The sequence below is a fragment of the Parus major genome, chromosome 1, assembly GCF_001522545.3.
Source record: "Parus major isolate Abel chromosome 1, Parus_major1.1, whole genome shotgun sequence".
NCBI classification, from domain to species: Eukaryota; Metazoa; Chordata; class Aves; order Passeriformes; family Paridae; genus Parus; species Parus major.
In genome coordinates this window covers 92,708,811-92,727,642 of record NC_031768.1, presented here as the reverse complement: position 1 = coordinate 92,727,642, position 18,832 = coordinate 92,708,811, and the positions used below count along the sequence as shown (strand labels likewise).

Here is an 18,832-nt window from a genome sequence, read left to right as displayed (position 1 = left end):
TGTAAGTGCTCATCCTAGAAATTATTATATCCTCTTCTAAGTAAGAGGCAGTGACCCTGTTTAGCTGGTTCACTCATGAATCAGGGTTAAAAAAACTCTATGGATTTGAAAAATGCCTCCTTGTTATTCTAGAAGTAATCTCCTGCACCTGATTACCTAAAACACAATTCTTATTTTCAGTGAAATGTAAAAGTCTCTTCTGTGGTGATTAAAGTAAGTAGGTACTATTACTGCAAGTCTTTGTCTTTGTGAGGCACTCATCAGTGGTCAGCTACAGTGTGGATTTATGTGCCAGCTTATTTCTTCCCTGGCAAAGCTGGGAGAAGGAATCACAGAACCAAACTCTTAAAACTCCTAAAATCAGGTTGTTGATGAAGACATTGCAACTTGCATGCAAGTGACATCAAGTGTAAACCTGCAAGAAAACACAGGCTAAAAATCATCCTCTCACCATCTGAAGAGAACAAGGAATATACTGAGTTTTCAGCCAAGACTGATGTAAAATTGCCCAAGTATCTTATTCTTTACAAAAACAGTGTTTGATAAATTCAGTGCAGAGGTGAATTTTGTGTGATCTTTGCTTATTGTTGCTTCAAGGAATGTGTTTTAGTTTTGTTTTGTTTGGGTTTCTTTTCCAAGAAGCACTGGAAAATACAGGCATTCTCTTTCCATTAGTACTAGAGCAGGAGACCAGCTGAACCCTACAGCCAATTCTGCACTACTTCTGCCTCTCTTGCAAAGATCTACGTGTCATTTTACTCTGCAGCTAGAGAACAGCTGCTTACAAGCATTTACAAGCTTTAGAAATCAGATACAAATCTCAGAATCAGATACAGATTCTCTTCCCTCCATTGCACGGTACTTCATACTCCTTGAAACTCACTCCTTTCCCTCTCCATCTCAGAGCAAACAAAAAAAGTGAGTAACTTTAAAAAGCTTAAAGGCATCATAAAGGTAAGTTTATGTCTATGTATTCCTGTTTGTGGTTCCTGACTATGTTGTTTCTCTTTAGATTAATAAGCCTACTCACTAAAATAAAAAATTTAATAGTAAACCTTTTCCAACAGGGACCAACTCTGCTCTCCTGAATTTTCTCTGCATTTCTTAAATGCTCTAAGCAGACTTAGGGATGTCACTGCATGTTGCCATATTCCACATGTGACTCTTCCTTATCCGGGCAGAAGATTTGCGAAGATAATCTAAAGCACTGCTGTGAATAACAAAGTGATCTGTAATTATCCGAGTGGAGCAGCAGCAGGCATGTTTGTCAGTAGTCTGGGGTGTTTTTATGTGATAGTGATTCACTTAGGGCATCATGTAGGGTCTTACTCTTCCCACAGCTCTCTTTCCTGAGACAGAGCCAAGCTATCAAAAATACTGAGTACATGAAAATTCCTCTCATAACACTACTGCACAGATATTCCAGAAAGCTCAGGAGGACAGACTCCATCCTCTCCTCAGACTACTCTGCTATTTCCACAGCATTTTGCTCCTCCCAGGCTTCACCAGATACATGTAAACCCTTTTCCCAAAAAAAAATTCTCTGCTGAAGCAACCAGCTACTGTTTTGGCTCAGGTGTATGTTCTTCCATTTGGGACACCTATCTTGTCCAGCCCCTGACTCAGCTCTGAAAAAATGACACTTCTGGGTGCTGAGTAGTTTTGAACCTGAGAAGCAACTTAACTTTTGTAACCAGACATTCAGAGCAGGTACTGTGATGGTGGCCCTGCATTTGGCCAGATCTGCTTTAAATTGTGCATTTCTCTGATGGTTCTGCCTCTCTCAAATGCACCTGTGAGATCTGCCAGGTCAGAGTTTGCATCATTCCTTTATCTTCCTCGTAGGAACATGGAGGTATTTCCAACAGCAGCAAGGGAAAAGCTTTCATGTCTTTGTTCACACTTCTGTACTGCCTGTGATACATGCATTATGGTAGGTAGTCACGTAATTTGTGGGGAAAATATCTGCACAGGAAGTAGGCAGTGCTGCTGATTTTCTTTCTTACACACACCACCTCCCCCTTAAAACATCTGCAATTGAAGCATTTCAGGTAGCAAGGTGTGGGTTTGGGTTTTTTGGGTTTTTTTGTTGTTGTTGTTTTTTTTTTCTTTGTTGTTGTTGTTTTACACTCTGTTTTACTGATAGCTTAAATGTCATTTTATTCCAGCTTGTACATGTACTTTAATATAAGCACAGGCATCTAGATAAAATAAGCTGCTTATCTGTAAATTATTAATAGTGATAAATGCTGAGGAGGACAGAAGTTCATTTGGCTGTAAAATGAAGTGTAGTAGTTTCTGAATTATTTTACTTAAAAATCCATGTAAAAACAGACCTAATTAAAAAAGAAAAAAATCAAAAAACCCCTCATTAAATTGGCTGAAACTGCCCTACAGTGCTATGGCTAGTCGAAGGCAGGCTCAGAGGCAACCACATAAAGGCTAACTAATGGAAGTTTCATCCCTCAACAAAGAGGAAAGGGTGGAACTTATTCAGGTAAAATTGTGGGCACTGAGACAATGCATCATGATAGACTGAAATAGTTTCATGCCGAGAGCAGTGGTTTACAAAATGCAGTGCAGGAAGAAAATATTTTTGTACATTTAATTTTAAAATATTGATTATTGTTTCTTGCCATTTATTTCTTCCTTCTTTAATTTATATTTTTGTGTATGTTTTATAATGTACAAATCATATATTGGTTCTGTAGTACATGTACATAATTCTAAAAAAACACATTTAATAGAGGTGCCTGCTCAAAAAGTTTTTACTGACAAGGTACATGATTAAAAAGTTTGGAGACCACTGACATAGATGATGAGAATCATTATAATGCCCCAGTGCTATTCATGATCTTTGGGAACACATCTAAAAGGTTTTCTGTCTGTGAAAATTATACTACTGCACCCTGGGCCACAAAATATTAAAGAAAAATAAAGAAGGCAGAAATAAAACCAGGCAAACTGTGTAAAGAGGTCTGAGTTGAGTCGAAGGGTTTTCCTGCTGACTCAGGCTGTGTAAAATGCTCATAGATGGTGCCTAAAACTAAAACTGCCCTTTTTACTATTGCAAAGAGAATATTTGTTGTGGGAGGTGACATCTTGTTAATTAACTAGTAGTTTTGGAAAAAAACAGGCAGACTTTTGAATACATTTTTCAGGTCTGAATCAGTAACTCCTGATGTGAATGTGATATATGAAGTAGGTTTTGTTGTTTTTTTGTCCTTTTCAGCTTCATTTAATGCAGATGGTGCCACCTCCTACAAATGTTTATTTATTTCCTTAGATTGTGAGAACTAAAATTACAGATATTTAGTAATAAAAAATTTAATTATTTTTGCAACATATTGGGGTTTTGATTTTGTTTGTTTCGTTTGCAGCACTCTGATGTTAAACTCTCTGACAGTGCCTGAGAAGTTAGTAATGCTCTTCTTGATCCAGGTCTGCTATCAAAGAAATTTCACTTCTGCAAAGAGCAGGAACAGCATTTATTCTATAGCTCTCAGCGTTATTCCCTTTGTGCTTTCCTGCGCACAGTAAAGCAAACTTTTACTTTTAAAACCTTCCCAGCTGATCCTGTTGTGTAACTAAACTGATCAAGCAGTGTTTCTGCTGAGGCACACTGAGGAGGTGTGAAAGGGAGAGAAAGAAGAGTTGTTGGCAAGGAATCACCCTGTGCGTTCACTTATAATGTTTTATTGGGTTACTTTTACTATATGGAAGGGTGTTTTTCCAGGAAAAAAAAAAAATAAAAAAAAAAATCCAAGTGAAATCTGTAGAGAGTATTTGATTTTAAATAAATGAAATGAAAATATAGTTCTTCGCTCTGGTTGCTTTTGAGCAGCTGCACACTTCATATTGATCAGGGCATATTAGGAAAAAGAAGAGGCCACTGTAGCCTAATTTAATAATGGAAGCAGTAATGGCTGCAAAGTTTTTCAGAATTGATTTTCATGTTTATGAAATTAGATCTTTTAGGAGAAAACCTGAAGACATGCCAGTGTTGAATAATTCACTGCACATTACAGTAAATGACTCAGATTCTGAGATACACATGGGTTTTGTTGACTTTTTTTTCTTTTAATGTTTTCTGACTTCCACCTTTGATAGCTTTTCCAGGTATACAGAAAGAAGTTCCTGATTTTTTTTTCCCTTCCCTATTGCTAATACATGTATTTAATAATCTTGCAAGTCGTTAGTTCAATAAATTAACCCCTTCAATAAACTTCTATAAATAAGATTGACTGACCTCCTGTGATATATTTCATTGAGAGAGGTTTTCTAATTGCTCAGTGAGTTTCATATCCCTTTTCAGGTTTACCTCTACTTTGTCAAGGTATCAAAACTAGACATGCTATGTCAGAGCCAGCAGCAATTCTAGATGTGATACCACTTCTTTCCTCCTTGTGATTTCTCAGTTTGTACATCTGAGGTTACGGGAAAGTTGGGGGGTTTTTGGGGGGGCCACATCTTATCAGTTGGTACTTCATCAGCATTTTTCCTTTTCGTTTTGCATTTCCCAGGATAAAGTCTTATGTCAGGTAAGTACAGCCTCCAGTCCTAGCTTTTAAATTAATGAGCTCATCGATGACCTTATTGAAATGCATGTTTGCTTGCCCCAGCTAGGACATGATCAGGTCACCCTGTCCCAGTGCCTTCTCCGTGTCATTATTTACCCTTCTCTCGTGTCATCTGTGAGGTTTATCAGCAATACTCTGCTTTCTTCCAGGCCATCAATAAAGATGTCAAGCATTTTAGAGTCCAGGATAAACCCCACACAGATCCCAAATTGTCTTTGTAGACAGTCACATTATAAGGTGGTGGTGAGAAAGCTCCATGACCCAGAAGGTGGGACAAAGAGACAGAAATTTCTTAAATTAAATGTAATTTCTAATTTTTTTTAATTAAAAAATTGATGTTGCATCAAACCCAGTAAGTTTCTTCTATGACTGCTTTCACCTTTACATCCTAGTCTCTGACCTTACTGCAAAAATGCTTCCTGGCTTTTTCGTGGAGGAGTAGGTCAGGATAATTTTCCAGAAGTCCTCAGAGATGTGAAAGCCTCGGACGTTTCTGGGTTTTTTTTCTGAATATTTGCTTTGGAGTTTTGTAAAACCAAGACTGGCCGGGCTGGTCTCTAAGCCAGGGGAGTTGTTAACCACTCTTAAGAGTCGTCTTGTAATTTCCGTGGTTTTCTGTACCAGGGATGGAGGGAAACGGCCAGTTTGGGGCATGGAGCCAGCCTTGCCACTTTTTGCAATTTTTGCTGGATTTTTTTTTTTTTCCCCTTAATTGGTGTTTTCTCGAGTCATTCAGCCGGGCTGTCAAGTCCCCGTTTTTCACAAGCAACCAAGTGTGTAGCCAGGTGGGGATCAGCCTTTTCTCCCAGCCAAACAGCGACCGGAGGAGAGGACAGGGTGCCGGTGATGCTGAGGCTGGACAAGCAGGAGTTTCCCCACAGCCAGGCCGATGAGCCATTGGAAGGGCTCCCCGGGGGTGCCGGCGCCTCCGGAAGGGGCGGCAGGACTACATCACCCAGCGTGCCCCGCGCGGGCGGGCGCGGCGGGCGGAAGCGGGGCCCGGCCGGGTGCGAGGCGGCGGCGATGGGCGGTGGGTGCCGTGCCGGGCCCTCCGAGCGGGCGCTCAGGGCATTTGGGGCTGAGGCGGGAGACGGGGCTGAGGGCTCGGGATGCTCCCTTCGGGTTTGCTGTCGGCCTCCCGCGCTGGGGCTGGCGCCTGGGAGGCCCCAGACCCCCGGGGGCGGTCGCGGTCCGTGGGGATGCCCGGCTGGCCCGGCCCAGCCCGGTGCTGGGCTGGCCTGCAGGGACAGGTGCTCTTGGCCTGAGGGCTTTTCAAGTAATTTCCCCTCTCTTTCTTATATTTTTTCTTTCTTTTTTTTTTTCGTTAATGATAGCACTAGGAGATGTCTGTGAAGGTATGTCAGAGTAAAATGATGATGTCCAGTCATTAGGTTTGTTCTTTGCTTGTAGATCACTTGTTGTGAACTGGCAGTGTGGAAGAAGCTGAATGAATGGAACAGTCAGGGCAGAAGGGAAGTTTGCCTTTCATGCTCCCCGCTGGCCACAGAACACAAACAACACTGTGCCTCTGAAGAGACCTGGAATCATCGGAGCTGTGTGTTCTGAGGGACTCTGACCATCTCTGAAGGTAAAAAAGTGCTTGGTAGCAATCTTTCCTAACCTTTTGTTACCCTGAATATCGAATGGCCAGTCCATCTTGGTGCTGTTTCCAGCCCCCTCCCCATATATGCACCTTCTTGTAGGCCTTCTGCCTAATCCCTTTTTGATTGCTGGTATATTTACTGAGAGAATGCCGGCGAATGCAGCAGGGACTCTTTTGTGATGTCACGTAGAAGGAGTTTTTTAAATGTGGTGACCCCACTGCTGGCTGAAAGGGGTGACCGCAGCAACAAGATAAAAATATGCATGTTTTTGTATTCCCTTCTACCATGGTACAGTAACTTCTTACAAAGACTGTTCAGTCTTCAGTCCTAGAGTTGATGTTTTGCCAGAATACTTGTTTTTGTTCCGTTCTCTGTTTCTGTTTTTTCTTCCCCGACTACTGACTTGTCCCCTTTGTTTTTCCCTTCTTTGAAGTGTGTGCAATCTAGTCATTCTGTTGAGTATTGCTTCTGGTTTGGCCTTTACATTCTCTTTCTTGAGCTTTTTTCAAAAATTTTCTTTTTTGAAAATTTTAAAAAACTTTATGTGTCTCACTTCTTTTAAAAAATGAATATAACTGCAGTATCTCATTAAGCACTTTTGCCTGTTTACAATCACCTAGTGATTGTTATCTTAAATTTGTTGCATAGCTTAGTTTCAGCTGTAACTTGCCTGAAATAGCTTCTCCTGTTAGACAAAAACGTGCTGTCAGAGCTATATGAATGAACCTGTTAAAACAATGAAGCCTCTTGTTGACAGCCAGTGGATAAAAAGCATTTTTATTTGTTGTCAATCTTTATGTCTTTATAATTAGTGTCATCTCTGGTAGTACTGATGTTATTTTTTCATAAGTAAGTTTATTCTAAAGCACCTCCTACACATTGTTCTGCACTGAATCTTTTGCAGAGCATGGCATGAATCCCATAAACACTCAGTGTGTTACTTCATGGACTTCTCTGGTAGCTATTTCTTACCGACTGTGCTCACTGCTCCCTTTGAGCTCAGCCTGGGGCTGGCAGGATGCTTCTCTCTTTGGAAAGGACACCTCATTTAAGGGGGAGTGTGTCTCCTGTAAATGAAGATGCAGTGGATATGCACAGTGAATGGGCAGGGTAGTCTAATCTACTCCACTGGCAGGAAAAACTGGTTCAAGCTTTGCATGAAGTGTTGTAGAGTTCTTCATCTTTTCTGTAAGTAGTTGAAGTGTTAGGCAGAAGCACTGAGGGGATTTTTATTGTAAGGAATTGGGGGCCCACTCTTGCCTTGTCACTGTCATGTCCATACTGAAAGTCATTTTGGGACAAATGCCACACAAAGCCACACAATAGATTTTGGGGATCTCTAGCCCCCTTGGCTGCTCTCTGGCTATGCCTGCAGTTACATGACAAGGATTGAGTGTCAGTAGGTTTCCATGTCCCTTTTACCCAGTGGATAATGACTGGGCAATTTGCTGTTTGGTGATTAAGCCTTCATTTTGCTTATGAACTGTTTTTAGTTGCCTGCTGATGTCGACTCTGCCGTGTTCACAGCACGCCAGCACACAGAAGGCTGGTCCAGAAGTGTGTGGCTGTTTTTTGATGGTGATCTGGTAGGGATACTGCCAGCACCAGTGTTCTGCACGTGGCACCAGGGATATGTAGCTGAAAGTAAGATTTTTGGGCCAGTTCTTTTGTTTTCTCTGTGTTAGATATAAATTTGGTAGGGCTTTGTCACTGTCAGCATTTATATTGAAAGGTAGTGACAGCAGATCAGTGGCCCAATGATGTTCTGGTTACATTCTTTTTCACCAGACACTACTCTGAGGATGGAGCTTGTGGGTTGTTGTGATCCTTCCACCCAGAGAGAGCCCTTTCTAAAGAGAAGAGTCTGTTGCAAAGGGTTCCTCTTGCATTAGATGTGATTGCAATATCGTGGAAAATCCAGACCAGCCTGCTCAGCAGCCTGTTCTGCTACTTGCTCTGAGTGATCTGCTCAGCTCTGAGCTCAGCTGGGCAGGAGCATTGGCCCTGCAGGTGCCACTTGCCCTGTTTGCTTCGGGGGCTGTGTGAAGGGGTGGGGATCCCTCATTTAACTCAGTAGGGCTGAATGTTGAGGTCAGATCTATACAGCAATTTGCTCTTCCTTTCCCATATCCTGTGTACCTGGAGCAAGGTGCTGGGATATTGAAGGAGAGTGGAAGTACATAACCAGGAATTAAACACTGCACAGAGAATTTGTTACCAAGTCTGGGCTTGCTTCTACGTTTTCTATATAAATAAACCTGGATACAATGTGTTCTCCCTCTCAATATTTCTATTATCTTATACAAGTTCACAGCTTGTAGATTATTATTTAAGTACAGTTGTGGTTTGCAAACTTTGCAGTGCTTTAAGTGGATGTTTTTTGTCAGTTCACCACAAATCAGTTCTATTCTTTCTCATCGCAAAGGGTGCAGTTCAAGGATGGATATTGCAGAGTGTGCTTCATTTAACATGGAAATGAAGCATAGGAAATGATATGGGAACACATAATTTCTCCTCCTTGTTAGCCAGTTTCAGACAAATAGAGGCACAGATGGAGAGGAAAAGAAATAAGAATGGTATTGTTAACAGCAAACATTGATGCCTTCAAAATTCCCTTCTTGAATTTGTAGTTTGTTTCTTAGTTCATAATTTATTGCTGACAAGTCTGACTTGAGGCACTTCACTGTTTTTTCCTTGTGAATGTTGAGTTTTAAGGCACTTGCTGTTTCCAGTTGCGGTTCCTTCAGTTGCAAAGAAAGTAGACCAAAATATTTTGATCAAAGTGTGTGGGAGAAGGGAGGTAGAGTAAGCATTAGACAAGAGCTGATTAGATAGTTGCTCCTGCCACCAGCCTACCTTTAGCTGCTGAGCCTGTTTCATTTTTTTTTTTTTTTCTGGCAAGTGCCTCAAGCCTGATTCATAATCATCCATACATTTAATCAAGCACAGAAAGTGCATGAGAACAACTGGCATCTGAGAGGAGTCCCCTGGTGTATTGCAGCCACAAAACATTTCTTATATTACCAATCGGTTACTCATTAAAGTCATGGTATTTGTCTTTTCCCCATGCCTCCTTTGACCCTGAATCTATGCCATTTGGGAGCACAACCCCACAAAGGAGGGCATAAAACACCCCTAAGAGAGGGACACAGAGCCAAGTCCTTGTGGGAGCATATGAAGGCCTTTCAGTTTTGTCACATTGTTCCCATGGAACAGGGCACCCCCTGCATTGTTCTAGGTTTTCAAAAATACCATGGTATATATTGTGGCATTATTGTTGTATTTATTATGATTTCCAAACTTGTCTTCTAGTGCTTCCTTCATGTTCTGTCTCTCGTGCCTAGATACATTTCTCTCTTCCCTAAAGGCATTCCAGCACCTTGGCACGGCTGTCCTTTGTGAGCAGCTTGGAAGGGCTTTTTCTTCGTGGCTGTGGTTCTTATCTTTGCTGTAAACACAAGCTGTGAAAGCCGTATGGGGTGGCAGGCTAAAAATAACTTCTACCCTTGGTAATCTCTTAAGGAAAGCTAAGTCTTCTTCCTGGGTGTTGTGGATGGAGTCTCTGACGTTCCCTACAATCAGGATCACGAATGGCAGCGAGCTGTGTCATCTTTGGGGACGAGTTGGTGTTGTTCTGTCAGTTGCTGTTTCAGGGTGAGCAGCCAGTGCAGTGTGCCTGGGAGAGCACACTCCAGGATATTATCCCTACTCGGAATTTGCAGATCCTGTGAGTGCTGGCCAGCCCTGTAGATTTGCTCAGTGGTCCTTTGATTCTAGCAGGTAGGAAAAGGAAGGCATGCATATCCTGAGGGGACCTTGCAGAAGGGGGCTGATACCCCGGGTATGGCACCACTGGGATAACACTTCCAGAAGCGTTGCTCACTTGTCCCTGTGTTCCCAGCAAGGGCGCCATGATGGATAACCGGTTTGCTACAGCGCTGGTGATCGCCTGCGTGCTCAGCCTCATCTCCACCATCTACATGGCAGCCTCCATCGGCACCGACTTCTGGTACGAGTACCACACCCTGTCCCCAGCTGAGAACGTTAGTGAAGCCAGTAGAATCATCTGGGAGGAGTTTGTCAGCAAAGATGCGGATGAGAAGACGTACACAGATGCGCTCTTCCGGTGCAACGGCACGGTTGGATTGTGGAGGAGGTGCATCACTGTACCCAAAAACTCTCACTGGTACAGCCCACCAGGTATCTCCAGAGCAATTATCACTTTCCTAGATTCCCTGGGGTGCTGTGTGCTAACTTCCTCAGAACAGATTCGTGCCATTTTGTTCCTCCAGAAGGCTTATTTCTAGCTTTTGTTTTGGTTGGTTGGATTTTTAATAAAGACAGTGCAGATTTTTAAAGAAGCAAAGGGCAAAATGGTCTGTGGCTGTCAGTGCTGCAGTTTCTGGTTTTGAGACATGATACTTGATCTAAATTTAGTCTTACAAGCTTGATTTTTATTTTGCTTCAGCTGTCCAGTTGGGGATATATTTATAGTTGCTCTACCAGTTACTGTCTTTTTAGGATAGATCCTGGGATCCAGCAATGGAATAAAGACACTACTTTATCAAGGAGGCATTCACTTTGTTCATGTCACAAATATCCCACCATTGCATCAGCACACCTTGGCTTCTTTGAATAGATACAGAATGAAATATTTGTATTATCTTTTTAAATTGTTGGGGGATAAAATATGCGGTAAACAACTATTTTAAGTGCTTCAAAGTCAATTTTAGGTACTTACTCCATGTGTGAACTCCTTCATTTTGAACCCTCTTAAGTATGTACTTTCAACTACATTTTGTGGAGAAAAAGACATAGATTAAATACTTTTTTTTTTTCCCCTCTCATGAAAATACTTTGGAAGACACTTCAACCAGTTCTGCTCAATAATATTCTCAAAGTAAAATCTGAGGTAGAAGCTTAGTGTAAAGAAGCAAATCCTTCATGTTCTTTAAGTAGGCCTTTCTGTCCCATTTTTGATTTGACTGTTAGTACAAGACCACATTCTGCATATGGAGATAAGCACACCTTAGTTAAGAAACCCTGAGCTCAAGAGTATGTGACAACACAGTTGAGCATCATATGCCACCACATTACTTTGCTAATCTGTTACACATGGCACAATTAGCTGTGGATAACCCAGGGAAGCTTGAAGATTCTGCCTGTTGGGATGCTATCCCTTACTGCAGCGCCTCATAACAGACACATAGTGTCAACTACATCATGGGAAAGCATCTGCAGATCTGTTTGGAGAGGTAATTTTTTTACAAATGGAATTCTGAGGAACTTCCTAGGTCAAATCATTGGGAGAGTTTGAAAGGGGAGAAGGAAGGTTGGGGAAAGACATCTAACGGCAGTTTTTTTCTTATTTCCACCCCCAGAAACTGATATGACTACAAACTGCATCAGTTTCTCCCTCTCTGATCAGTTTGTAGAAAAGTACATAGAGCCTGGAAATCACAACAGTGGCACGGATTTGAATCGGACTTGTAAGTGTCTTTCATTTCTGGCAGATCACAAGTAGAGTTAAAAGAAGTTGTTTCTCAAATTCAGTCACTAGTGAGGAAAGCTTCTGTCTTTCTTGGTCTTGCTCACCATTTATTATTACAGTTGGCAGTAGGTCAAAGTTTAAAAGGAAGACATAGATGTGTTAGCAAGGGTTTTGCCTATGAATGTAGATGGGATGTGAGTTAAATTAGGTTATTTCTGTTTCAATGGAGTCTTTGGTCCTTTCTGACTATGAAGCTAGAATGTCTGATGAAACAGAAACAGCAGGGTAGAAGGGAATGTAAGATGGTGGGAGATCATTTTCTAGTCAATCTTTAGCAAATTTGACTTGTTTGTTTCTTTCACATGCAGATCTGTGGCGATTGCAGTTTCTCCTGCCCTTTGTCAGCATCGGCCTCATGTGCTTTGGGGCTCTGATTGGGCTCTGTGCTTGTGCCTGTCGCAGCCTTTACCCAGCCATTGCCACCGGAGTCTTGCATTTCCTAGCAGGTAAGTGTCCTGCCATCCTCCTCCAGTACCCCTGGAGCACTCTCTCCGTGGGTCAGCTCACTGCTTTGCTGCTTCCTTCCCCAGGGCTGTGCACGCTGGGCCTCGTTGGCTGCTATGTAGCTGGGATTGAGCTGCTCCATAGGAAGCTGCCTCTGCCCGAGGATGTGAGGGGTGAATTCGGCTGGTCCTTCTGCCTCGCCTGTGTGTCAGCACCTTTGCAGTTCATGGCAGCTGCTCTTTTCATCTGGGCAGCTCGCACCAACAGGAAGGAATTCACCCTCCTGAAAGCCTACCGTGTGGCATAAGTGCTGCTGCTGCAGTCTGGGCTTTCCATGTTAGAGCCTATTGTCCACCAGCCCTTACTACTTTTTTCTTTTAGTCAGTTTTATCATGTACTGCATGCTTCTTGCCAGTCAAGACAATTTAGCCTGCAGGCCCTGAAGACAAAGACCTCTGGGCTAAATGACCAAAGCCTGCCAGAAGTCTGCAGAACTTGAACAGGTTTTTTAATTGGGTTTTTTTAAAAATTGTTATTATTTTTTAAGCTACGTTTGGTTGTTGACGGTGCCCCTTAGTTAGGTGTACATGCCTCTTCCTAATTTTATTACCCTGTCAGCCTGGAGGAAATAGAAGTGGGGTGGAAGAGAAACAAGAAGAGGTGCAGGTACGCAAGAATAGGAACCTCAGTGCACAAATAATACCTAATCAAGAGCTGTCTGCTGTGTGACTGAAGCAGGCAGTACCTACAGGGAGCACCCAAGAGAGATGGGGGAGTTCAGAAACCTCTGTTCTGGAAACACGGTAGCTAAATCAGTCTGTAGCTGAGCTCTGGGTGTGCTATCATCACTAGTTTGCTGTGTTTTGTGGTTTTTCTGCCCAAAACTGCTGAAGGCAGAGCAGGCCCCTGTGGCAGTGCCTGTAAGCACACTCTCCTGAAGGGACACTCTCCACTTGCTTCTGCCAAGGAGTGGGATAAGATGGCCCTCGTGGAGCTCTGTCCTGCTGTAGCTCCACTGCTTCCAGGACCCAGGCTACTTTGGTATCTGCACTACATGTGATTGTGCACTCTAATATTAATTTGTGGTGCTTTTGCTTGATGTGGAATAAGGCTTTCTTTTCTCTTGTTGAAAACGACCTCCTCACAAGTTTTTTGGTTTTAATTTGGTTTAGTGTATGTGTGTATATATACATGTATAAACTTAACTTTTTTTAAACCTCGCTTGTTTTACCTGTATATCACACAACAGGGTTTTTTTAAACGGTGCTGCTCTTTTCCCGTCTTGTTTAAATTAAATAATAATAGTAATAATAAAGACTCGGAAATTTTCAGCATTGCATGAATCTGATGGGAGGGTGAGGGAATTATCTAGAGTGGATTTTACTTGGGGAAAGAATAACCAGTGTCTAGATCACTCTGTTTTCATGGAAATGTCACCAGAAACAATGACCTTAGATTGGATTTTTTAAACTAAATTCTTGAGCTCCTGCTAATTTTAAATTTTCTCCTCATCATTGGTGGTCACAACATCCCATAATTTCTAATTAGTTCAAAAATGTTATATTTATTCTAAATTACTGTAATTCTAGCCAGACTGGGTGGCATGTCATATCTAGAAAACAGTGTTCCAAGACTGAACTGCTTAATTCTGAGGCCTTAACTCACCTTGTTTCCTTACTCCAGGTTTAATAAAAGAAGTATGCCTTAGGAGAAATACTTCCTGACAAAACAAGTGATGGCAAGGATTCTGTGGGATACTGGTTGATGAGAATGACACAGAAAGAGGCATTTTTATCTCATGGCTGTTTTTCTATTGTGCCTTTTTGCTTTTTTTTTTCCATAGGTGTTTCTACCCAAGCTATGTTTGCTGGGTCAGCAAACAGCCCTAATCATGATTTCCCCGAAGATCAGGTATAACTGCTTGTGTAATTTCTTTTGGTTTTTCTTCTCAAGTGTGTGATAGGGCTCTTCTATTGTCATCTTTGGAGCCTTTACAAAAAAAAAACCAACAAAAAAACAAAACAAAAATGATGATGAAAACCAGAATCACTGAAAAAGCAGTGGCAGGCCATTCAAGATAATCCTTTCTCCTGCTGTTGAGTAATTTTTTATTTTTCATCCTTAAACAGCCTCTTTCCTTCCCTACAATGTCTGGGGCCAGTTGTAAGCTCATGAGAGGGGGTGTGGTACTTTTGTGCAGTATCTGAGAGTAAATGAAAATCTGTGCTGCCTGATCTGTACTGATAGGGTGCTTTTTCAGAGTAATTATCCTGACTTAGATAGATAAGGCCTAACTGTTCAGCTTGTCATGTTCCTCATTTGCTAGAATTACTAGGGCACGCAAGCCTCAGCTTGGGTCAAAAGGACTGAAGTTGCTGTTCTGCAGTTTGAGAGGAAACACTGCTGCTGATTTTATCTAGTACAGTTTATGGGGTTTCTTTCTTTTTTTTTTCAGGACCTGGCAGAATAATTGTATTGTGTGATTTTAATCTGAGCAATGGAAATCCCATGCCCTCACTCTCTCCTCTTGTATGGGACGCTTATTTTTCTGAAGTGTAAATCTCAGTTTTCAAATATTGGCTTTCTTACTTCCAAAAGAATTGTTATAGGGAGAAAAGGGGATGTTAGAGGTGCTGTCAGTTCTTTCTTTTAAGTACCAGCAAAACTAAGATTGCCTACTTTTGTCTGTGCCTGTGACAAATGTTTCTGGTTCTCTCTGCCCAGAAATGAAGAGGCTTTAATTGGGCCCTAGTTTGGACCATTTTAACTGAAATGAGGGTCACCTCTCAGATTTGGTGGGGGTTATTTTCTGTTTTGCCCTTGTTTAAAGATTTCTCCATCAGAGTGGATTTTGGTGAGAGGCAAATCTGGCCCAGGAAGAGGGCTGGCCCTTCCTGTTTGGGGTGGTGGATCTGTGTATTGCTATCTTGCTGTGTAACTGTGTTTTGCTCAAGGTGAGCAAAAGGGAACAAGAAGAATGCTTGAACTGCTGGCTTGGGTCCAGTAAATGGCATTGGAGGACAGAACAACAGAGGAGATACTGAGGATTAGTTAATTCTGTAAAAAAGGTAATTAAGCACACTAACAATGAGACACGGAGTGTAACACAGGCCCTTCACTGACAGAGCCTCATGCCTCATTCAGAGGCTGCACTGAAGAGGAACTTGAGACATGTGTGTATGTTTGTGGTCACATACATATGTGCAAATGCAGACACCCTTGCTCAAAAAAGCAAGAATTGCTTTGACTCAGGAGGACAAAAGGCTGTAGTTGTGTTCCTCAGTCTTTTGTGGTCTGACCATGGAATGTTTGCTGGTACTGGTTCAGTGCTGAAGGTAGGGATGGGGCAGATATGGTCAGATGAAAAGAGGTGGAAAAAAGTGGCTATTATGTGTCTGTGTGTCCAGGGAAAATGGCACATACCTCTAACACAGAACCACAGAATCACTGGGTTGGGAGAGACCTTCAAGGTCATCGAGTCCAACCAATACCTCAACTAAGCCATGGCACCAAGTGCCCTATCCAGTCTTTTTTCAAACACATCCAGGGATGGTGACTCCACCACCTCCCCAGGCAGACCATTCCAGTATTTTATCACTCTTTCCATGAAGAACTTTTTCCTAATGTCCAACCTAAATTTCCCTTGGCACAACTTAAGGCACAACACTATTGTATGGGCTGGTGAAAGTGAATAGAAGGGATATCAAAGGAAAAGGAAAAACAAGAGGAGGAATCTGGAATGAGCGTAAGAACTCTCATTCTTCTGAGGACTCTTGGCACTACATGGGAGCAAACTCCCAGGCCTCCAGCATGAACTCCCCATGTGGTATTGTGTAGTCAGGATAGCAAAGGCCAGCTGCTGCTCCTGCACCACTCACAGCTCAGTCACAGTGGTGACTTAAGTGGGTGCATTGTCCTCTTGTGCTTATGAGAAGCTCCTAAAGGTTCTGTCCCCCAAATCTGAGCTCAGCAAACTGCATTTCAAACGTGCCACTGTATGATGTTGTTTCTTCCTCACAGGCTTGGGTTTGTTTTCCTGCCAACTCTGAAACCTCTGGGAAAGCAGGACTAGCAGAAAGCTTCACAGATCAATAAAGTTTTTAGTCTAGGTAGCTGCCTCTTACTCCTTGTCTTCAAATGAATGTTTTCCCCATTCTCTCCCCATGCTCCAGCAGTTCTGAGAAGGGACTGATCGATGAAGCTGCCAAGAGGAGGTTTATTACTGTGTCTGTAAGAAGAGCTCCTGCTGGTATTAGAGATGGCTGAAAACAGAACAGTCAATCCCATTTCCTTACTTTAATGAAAAAGTAAGGAAATAAAAAGGAGTATAGAGCAGACACAAAACACTGTTTTATTGTGTAAAGAGGACAGTTTGCCACATACAAAAGTAATGATGTATTTTGGGTGCAAGTGGTAGGAGAGTTTGGGATGACTCAAGAGGACCACCTTAATCTTGTCATGTCTTTTCTCTTGAGCTGGTTTTCCTTCTGGATCATGCTGGCCTGGTGATCCTTTCCTTAAAGCAGGTCTTTTGCAGTCTTTGCTATGGTGATAATGAATGTCTCCTCTCTCCTCATCTAAAATGTTCTGAAGTATTTTCTTGAGAAAGGTCTTTGGATTTTGGTTGGTTTTTTTTTGTTTTGTTCTGATTTTTGCTGCATAGGGCTGGCACCAAGTTGTGTACCAGCTTGCAGTCGGTCTCTTGCAATGTTGTGTGATTCAAGACAATGACTTCTGAAAAACACTTTCCCACTTTCTAGCATTGTGTGTACTCAGCCAGCACCTGTCATTGAAAGGAAAATTCTGAAATGTCAGCAGCTTGTTATCATTACATCTCAGACTGACTATCCACCCCTATTTGTGTGTATTTCCTGCTTGAGTGAATTGTGTGTCTCAGCTGAGAGGGTGACATTTTGAAGCTGCTTTTTTTTCTCATTTCCTCAGGTATAGCTAGTTTGTGCTATAGAACTTTATAAACTGGTTTTGAGTAGGAAAGGATCAAAAGTTTGCATGCATGCTCATGACTTTCCTATTGCTGGAGAATATTGCCCTGTTTTTAAACTACAGCTTTCAGGACTGGAGAGTGCCAAACGAGGCCTTTGTTAAGGTCATGGTTCAGATATGTAGAAGTGGAGGAGCGGATCCTCCATAGCTGGGGGATTGTACAGATGTCTGGATTATGGCAATAACAGCCATATGCAAAATTAACACTTAACAAGCACTTGTGTGCCTACTGATACATGCCAAGCCTTTGTACAAACCAATGAGCACTGAAAAAAACCCTGAAAGTAATAATGTATTCTGCTCCTTTGTTTCCTCCTTCCTTCTAAATTTACACCTTTTAAAAATAGCCAGGGGCATGGTTTTATTTATTCCTCAGATAAGAGCCATGAGTGTCAGATGTCTCTGCTCCATGCTTTCTGTGTACAGACAAGGGTAAAGATAATGGCTGATTTTTGTAGGGGGTCCAAGCATCTTTTTTTGCATTGGGCTTCCTGAGGTGAAGATTGGAAATCTTCAAGATAGAATCTTTTGTTTAATGAGAATTGTTACTTAATCAGAATCCTCTTTAAATAAAGTTAGGGATTTTTTTTAATACTCTTTTTTTTCCTCACCTTCCTCACTTCTTTCATGTGCCTCTTTTAAAGTTTCTCTTACATTAAAACATTTTTGAATATTATATTTTGGAAGCTCAGCCATGAGGAGTTGCATTGGTTGTGTTAGTATTGAATGTCCTTTGCTCTGTGTCAGGCAAGTGTGATGAGAGCCTGTCCCAGCAGTGTCCAGCCACCATGTGCCATTTGTGCTCTTGGAGTGAGCTACAGAGTCGGCACTGCAGCGAATTTTGGACTCTTTTTTCATCCTCTGAGGCCAAGTACAGCTTGCACCTTTAGGTGATTTCATTCTTTGGGGAAATTTCTCTACAGAGCCAGGTAGCTGGCACTGTTGGCTAAGTGACCATGACAATGCCTTTTTACATTAATTGGTTTCCATGTGAATTCCCTGAGAACCTTTCTCATTTTCAGAGGATTCACCTGTGGCAAACACATCTAAGAGCACCAAAGGTGGCCACCTGAAGTGTTTAATGTTGATTTCATTGTTGATTGAATCACTGGGTTGGTGGATTTTGGAACACTGGGTGAGAGCAGGAGTGTGCTGGACTGGCAGTGCAGACTGGGTGCTAATTTTCTGTGGTTCCTCAACTCTGCCAGAGCTTTCCTGCATGATGGTGATTTAGATAGCAGATGCTGTAGAGCTGGTGCCACAGACTTTCCAAATCCTACCTGGGTCTCAGCCTTGCACTGGACAGTGCTCCCTCACCCACTGCTAAGTTCCTAATTTAAACAAACTACTTGTGTATGTGGTTCTGTGGTCCCAGTGACTTTACTCAAGTAATTTCTCCAGCCCTCATAAAATTGCTTTGATTAAGAAAGGGGTGGGGTTCTTGCCCACAAATCACATCTGCTTTCTGGGGCTGTAGCACTGGTTTCTTTTGCAAACAGATCTCTTTTGTCTTGTGCTGAAGTGACCCATTCAACCAGCTAGCCTTGATTTGCATTTTGATGTTGACCCAAAACAACAGCAGCTGTGGTGTAGAACCACGGTGTCTGCCCAGTGCTGGGACTGCTGGGGTTCACTAAAGATCTTGGAGT

General features: G+C 42.2%; 1 protein-coding gene across 2 annotated transcripts; it reads left to right on the top strand.

Moving 5' to 3' along the window:
- The first annotated feature begins 5,561 nt into the window (after nucleotides 1–5,561).
- Nucleotides 5,562–13,667, top strand: CLDND1 (claudin domain containing 1). Of its 2 annotated transcripts, none has more exons than XM_015642644.2 (6): nucleotides 5,562–5,610; nucleotides 5,991–6,168; nucleotides 10,086–10,384; nucleotides 11,566–11,673; nucleotides 12,044–12,181; nucleotides 12,266–13,667. In XM_015642644.2, the coding sequence occupies exons 3-6, from the start codon at nucleotides 10,096–10,098 to the stop codon at nucleotides 12,484–12,486; spliced, it is 756 nt and encodes a 251-aa protein (XP_015498130.1). In that variant the 5' UTR covers nucleotides 5,562–5,610; nucleotides 5,991–6,168; nucleotides 10,086–10,095; the 3' UTR covers nucleotides 12,487–13,667. The 2 variants fall into 2 exon arrangements, with proteins under 2 accessions (XP_015498130.1, XP_018863849.1); XM_019008304.2 differs by lacking the exon at nucleotides 5,562–5,610 and adding an exon at nucleotides 5,836–5,856.
- The last annotated feature ends 5,165 nt before the right edge of the window (nucleotides 13,668–18,832 follow it).